Source organism: Beta vulgaris, chromosome 8 (assembly GCF_026745355.1).
Source record: "Beta vulgaris subsp. vulgaris cultivar EL10 chromosome 8, EL10.2, whole genome shotgun sequence".
NCBI lineage: Eukaryota > Viridiplantae > Streptophyta > Magnoliopsida > Caryophyllales > Amaranthaceae > Beta > Beta vulgaris.
This window is the reverse complement of record NC_079209.1, coordinates 58,576,973-58,584,030: the sequence shown is the minus strand read 5'-3', so window position 1 is coordinate 58,584,030 and position 7,058 is coordinate 58,576,973. Positions and strand designations below refer to the sequence as shown.

Here is a 7,058-nt window from a genome sequence, read left to right as displayed (position 1 = left end):
TATGATATATTTTCCTTAAATTTGTTTAAAAAGTAACTAATATAAAAACTTTTCGAGTCGTGGTCGGGTTGTGGTCATCATTATTGGGTCGATTTCGGGTTCGGGTATATTCAGGTTCGGGTTATGTTCGGGTCTCTTTTAATTCGGGTCGGGTTATTTCGGATTTCATTTCTATTTCGGGTCGCTATTTCATGTGAAAAATGGGTTTCGGGTCGGGTCAACGTGTACGGGTCTATTTTACCAGCTATAGTACTTGCATAAACATTATCATTATGATAAGACTCATATTTCAGTACATTTATCTTTATCGTACTCTTTACATCTTGCTTAAGTAAAAGCTTGCTCATTCCACTTAATTAATTAAGCAAATGAAATCTTAAGTTGTTTTGCAATATAGTAGGAATATAGGATTAAAAACATTGATCAATTGTCTAGTAGATTCATTTTATTCTAGCTACATTTAATTTTTTAAAGGGAATCATTTGCTGAAATCGAAAAATTGTAATCAAATAAAACACAAGTGTTATAGGACTACTTGAAATTGGTGTTTACTCATGAAGTTTTCCTGATTAATCGAAACTACTATATGGACTACTTGAAGAGAATATGACATAGAAGTATATTATTATTGTCATCTGGAAAAAAGGCATATACCGTCAATTGATTATCTAGTTTAGTAATAAGAACAACTATTAACACTTACTATTGTTATACAAAATTTTGAATAATTTTTTATGACTAGTTATTTAGTTTAGTATATTTTTTGCTAATAAACTTAGGCCTGTTCTCCCCAGCTATTTTCAGTTCAGTTCAGTTCAGCTCTTGACAATATTTTTACTCTCACATATCACTATTCGGTTCGGTTTAATTCAGTTCAGTTCAGTTGTTTTATGCCGAAGAGAACATACCCTTAGATCTATAAAAATATAGAGTAGACAATGTATTACAACAACAACAATGTCGAGTCATGCATCAAGTATCATGGAAAGATTTGTAAAAACTACTAATCTTATGAGACATCACAATTATAAACCATATTGAATATTGATATAGTTTGTCTACATATAATATATTTTAGTGATTATAAATCCACAACAACAACCAGTCAAGCATCAAATATTATAATAAATTTTAGGAATTGTAATTATTAGACTATGAATATCTACATAACAGAATTCTTTTCATATGAATAGGTAAAGTACAAAGACTCTATTACTAGGTCACCATCATCTCCCAATAAAAATATAAAGAATAAAACAAAAAATGGTTAAATTTTTTAATTCAAGATGGTGATGGAAACCGCGCCGACTAAGAAATGATAATGAAATACTAATACAAATTATTTTTTAAAAAAGAGAAATACTAATATAATTTTAATATTAGCAAAGAAAACACCTCTCCCATGGCCAATATTTACAAAATTTATCATACACTCACGGACATCAAATACTAATTTTTTTATTCATTAGTCATATATTAAAAAGTACAGTTATAAATCAATTAATAAGTAAAATTAGTCTTATATGTATCATGCATGATATATCTGATATGTCGTATCTCTATTATATAAGGCAACACATGGGGGACACCAAAAAATAGAATAAGGAATAAAAGAAAAAAAAAAGGATAACTAACTGTTTCATTTGAATGAAAAAGGGTGGAAAATAGGACATTTAAACTAAACATCATTTTTTTTAAGAAAACAAAATGTAAAGATAGTTTTTCTACTCACTTAATTTTATTTTCTACTTCATTTGTTATCACACATTATCGCACGCATTGCGTGCATGTAAGACTAGTATAACATGAATGAATCTTCCACATAACCCCAAAACCATTTTTTTGTATGGATTTAGTTTGGCCCTTCTAAAAAAAATTAAAATAAAGGAATTGACCTTCTTAAATAATCATTAAATTTATTTAAACATTTGAAAAAGAGAGCTTATTATAGCTTCTATTTAATCTACAAGATCCTCCATTTACCACCCCCTCTCCTTCCCCTAAAGAAAAAAGTTCAACTTTTTTCTCTCTTCCTCTAAAAATGGAAAAAGAGAACAAATTCAAGCTAAAACTCCCTAGAATCTTCACTTCTTCTTGCAAAACCCAAAATATTTCTGAAGTTATTGATCATAAAAATCCAATCTTTACCCCTCAAAACACAATCTTTCTCCACACCCCATTAATGGAAGTTTCTCAACTACAAGAAGAAGAAGAAGATCCTAATTATTCCCCTGTAATTAAATTTAAACAAATTCCATCATCATCATCTTCTTCAATGATGTATTGTAAGCCTAGATGTCCTGAAACTTTTGACCAAATGGTTAGAGAAAATTGCATTATCACCGGAAACCCTTTTCCTCGCCGGAAAATCGCCGGAAAATACTCACTTTTATCGCCGGCAGGTGAATATTCCGGTGGCCGGAGATGTCCTCCTGCATCCCCTGCAACTCCACTGTTTTCTCAAAAAAAGAAGAAAAAGAAGAAGAAAAAGAGAGTAAACAACAAAAATGAAAATACCCATTTGAAGAATTTGATGAAAAATGAATACCCAAATAAGTTTAATCATTACTCTTCTTCAAATGAGACTGATATTGGTGATTGGTTTAGTAGTGATGATGAAAGAGAAGAAGATGAAACAGAGACTTTGTTTTCTTTAAAGTCTATGTCATTTTCTTCTAAATCAATCTCTCTTTCATCTGATTCAGACCGGCCTAAGTCAGTCCGGACTCGAACCCGGCCTCGGTCTAGGACTCGTAGACCGAAGCCGGGTTCGAGGTTTAAGAGAGAAAATGTAGGTGTGGAGGAAGAAGAGGAGGTTGGAATGGTGCCATTACAAGGGAAGGTGAAGGATACATTTGCAGTAGTGAAGAGTTCAAGTGATCCTTACAATGATTTTAGGACATCAATGGTGGAGATGATAATTGAGAAACAAATATTTGGAACTAAAGAATTAGAGGAACTTTTGCAATGTTTTTTATCTCTTAATTCTCCTCATCATCATAGGGTTATTGTTGATGTTTTTACTGAGATTTGGGATGCACTTTTTTCTTATTGTTCTTAATTATTTCCCTCCAAAAAAAAGTTGTTTTTTTGGATGTTCAAATGAGTGATGATCAAGTATTAGTTTGTAATGTTGTACTAACTATTTTTATCATTATTGACTGTATTAATTCATGGAGTTTCTTCAGCTTATCAGTTTGCTTGTGTGATCTAATTTGCATTCCTGTATTTTTCTTTCAAAATTTCTGTCCTTTTGGTGTTGGTTCTTTGCAAATATACAAATTCTCATATACCACATCCCATATCATTAAATAATGGTGCGACGTGAGTTTCTAATTTATATAGAGTTACTGATAATAAAATGTTGTAATAAGGATTATGTTAATGTATATATGAGTTTACTTATTGCACATTAGGAAATATATAAGATTATCGATAATGCATATTTTGAATTACTTATAATGCTAGCTACATTATCATTTAAGGGTTATAACTCTAAAAAATCTCTACTAATAGAAGGGGCCAAGATGGGTATGGATTAAATTGGGAATCTATGGACAAAAATGAGTTTATTGGATGTTTCCTTAACTTTTGACATTATGTGCAATTTTGCATGGTTAAGATTATGGGACATCTTTTGAACTTAAAAAGAGGTGACAATTGATTGATGAGAGGGAAAAGGTTTGAAAAGTTCCAATAAAAAGGAAAGCTGTTCTAAGCATAAAAAGTTGGGAATAAACTACTCTTTTGGTAATGGCACAATTGACTTTAAGAGATTACTTTCTCCACAATCCAGAGAGTAAATTATAGAAGATCTAATCCCTTGTTTCTTTTTAGATCAAAAGAGGCTTTCTTAAAATCCTATTAATTGACAAGTATTTAGCTTATTTTTCTTATGTGTGGCACAAACATTGCATATTCAACTTGAAAGAGTACAATTGGAGGAGCATTTCATCAATAACCATTTTAAAAAACTTTTCAAATTGAGGCATAATGCAATACTAGAATAACAGGCTACGTGACACCTCTACTACTCCACTAGAATTGTCCAATGTGTACATAAGTCATGTCAATTAACAATTGTAAAATTAGCTTGTAACAAGATTTGAACCCGTGACCTCTTGCTATTATACATGACACAATTACCATCTCAACCAACTTTTAATCATGCTTTAAGTGTCCACATTATTATATTTGAACCTTTTAACAGTTGAGTTTTCCTTGATATATTTTAATGGTAATGGAAAAAAATACACATCAAGTTCAAAAACACAATACCAACCCGGACCCAAATACTAGTTATGATTTAAATCTTGGAGAAAAATAAACAATGCAATAATACCCATAGATTACTACTAAGTAGTGTGCGTGCTACTAATTACTCTTACGTGGACATGAGTACATGCTTAGTTCTAACTTTATGACAATTTTATTCGTAAGATTACTTTTAAAATTCGATTTATCACTCACTTAGATACATGAAGTACTCAAGTTGATTGAGCAACGTAATAAGATGAATTAACTTGAACTTATTTTGTTAAAATGATTTTAATTATGTTATATTAATTTATTTTTGCTGAAATTGACTTTTCTTTGTTAAAATATACGCTAATAAGTTAAAAAGAACATAGTCATCATATATCATTTGACTTGGATCAAGAAACAAATTAGATTAGATGATCCAGTCATCACGATCGCTTCTAATACGTGTGTTCCCTCAATCAAATAAGCAAGACTGCAAGAGTGTTTTCTTTTGGTTGGCTCCGAAATCTAATAGATGTACAATATATATCAAACCTTTGCAACATATGAATGTCATGGTGTCTAGAGACAAACTACATCACATGTATATTTTACTTTTGGAAAAAACAAAATCAAACATATAGAGTTTATAGTATATAACATGGTAGGTAACATATGCTGTCCGAAATCAATTATAATTATACACTGTTAATACTAAATTAATGTGGTTATATTTTGTTTTTATTATGTCAAATGCAGATGAAATTGAATATGAGGCAAAAGGAACCAACTTGTAAGATTCGCAGGTTCGTACATCTTAAGTCTTAACAGACAAACAATACTTGAACTTTCAAGTGTCTTTTCTGCTTCTTCTGTCAACTAGTACTAAAATTAAGCAGATTCAATGTTTATTTAGATAAGATCAAACTGACAATTTTGTAATTTTTTTATGGAACATATTAACATCTTGTGACTTGGAGTCACAAGTTCGAACCTCATTACCTACTTGTGTTTGAGAGTAGGGATTTTCTTATATCCCTCTACTCTTAAGCGTTGACCTGTGTAGCGGGACTGGCTGACCTGAATGAGGTGTTGGTCCAGTAAGGTCCTTCTTCTTACCAATGAGATCCTAGTGGGGGCAAAAAAAAACATATTATCAATAAAACTCTAAGGGACGGACTTCTACACAAATTCACGTTGGAAGAGAGTTTCATAACAAACAAAAGTTCATTTTGCACCAAAAAATATATCCAAGTTTATTAAGGTCACAAACAAAGAATTAGAAAAAGTTTATAAAGTTAGGAATAATTGAGAAAAGTATAGAAAAAATAAGTTGAAGAGAATAATACCTTATCAATATATTTATGAAATTATTCAAAGGTATCCTTCAAAGTTCAAGGTGATAGACAAAGTTCGAATTTTAATTTTTTTTTATAAAGATAAGGGAAAAGAAGGTTAGGAGATCCTCCACATGAGGGGAGCTCCAACTTTATCATTTACAAGGATTAAATGAAGAGTTGAATGAGTACAATTTTTAATACAAAAACTAGAAAAAAAAAAAAATTATTAATTAGATCGAATCCTAATTTACTATTTTAAGAAGAGATAGGGATATTACTAAATTGGAAAAAAAATCTAAATTAAATGTGGTCTACTAAATTGCAAATTGTAAATTGATTATAATCAAGGCATTTTTTTTTTTTGAAAAGATAATGAAGTTTTGTTTGTTATGGTTAAAATCACTCACTAGACAAAAGTAAATCAAAGATTATTCCTCTTTAAAAAAGTAATTCAAATATTAAAAATAAATGTTTTTGATTATTCCTCTTTAAAAAAAAGTAATTCAAATATTAAAAATAAATGTTTTGGTAGGATCTGCCTATTTGGATTGAAGGGGACTTCAAAAGTATTTAGAGCTCGTTTGGTTCACTATTGTTAGACCCCAAGAAACGGAACCAATTATCGATTTCTTTTCTTCATGTGTGGTGTAATCGCTCACCAATACAATCCATTACTTGATAGTAATGGACTCCCCTAATTTGTTGTCTTCCCCTCCCCCTCAAGTAACAAAATTCATTTTAGTTGGTGGTAATAGTTACCATTTCATTTTCATTTTCATTTTATGACTTGAACCAAACATCCAATAACTATAATTATTTTTATCATAATTCTTCTTCTTTATTTGTATTCATTCCCTTTATATTACATATCTTGAATCAAACGACCCATTAATTTATAAGATCGAGACACGTCAAAATTTCAGCCTTTGGTGGAACAACCATGTGAATTATGAAGTAATAATTCTAACAAACAAGTGTAAAAGGAGAAAATTATTGCTCCACTCAGTTCAAATACCTTAGGAAAGTGAAAACTAAGAAAAGACAGAATAAAAACCAAAAGAAAGTGGAATTACAAAAAAGAATGCAGATTTTCTTCTGTGTCACTTTCAAAACTAGAAAAAAGAAGGATTACGGGGTAAGCTTTCAATTGGTCATCGATCAAAATGACCAGTTTATTCTATATTACTCCCTCTGTTCCAATTTAGTTTCTATATTTTAACTGTAGGCACTATTCACGTCATAACTTTGACTATCTTTTGCTTCATATACATAAGAGAAAAAAAACATAATCATGTTGGATTTTGTTTGAATCGTCTTAATTTGTATTTTCCAAATATACAATTTTTATAATTTTTTTTATATATGTAACTCAAGATATTGATGTTTGAAGTTGCATCTCGTAAATTGTGAAAAAGCAAATGTAGCAACTAAATTGGGACGGATAGAGTAATACTCTAGTATTATTTAATTTCAATA

General features: G+C 30.2%; 1 protein-coding gene across 1 annotated transcript; it reads left to right on the top strand.

Moving 5' to 3' along the window:
* Positions 1 to 1,839: 1,839 nt before the first annotated feature.
* On the top strand, positions 1,840 to 3,195 carry LOC104902198 (transcription repressor OFP8). The gene has a single exon (XM_010689897.4). It carries the CDS (start codon positions 2,042 to 2,044, stop codon positions 3,059 to 3,061), a length of 1,020 nt encoding a protein of 339 aa, XP_010688199.2. The 5' UTR covers positions 1,840 to 2,041; the 3' UTR covers positions 3,062 to 3,195.
* The last annotated feature ends 3,863 nt before the right edge of the window (positions 3,196 to 7,058 follow it).

What these genes read in the sequence shown, in the direction of transcription:
- LOC104902198 (XM_010689897.4), top strand. Translation starts at nt 2,042, where the DNA reads ATGGAAAAAGAGAACAAATTCAAGCTAAAACTCCCTAGAATCTTCACT.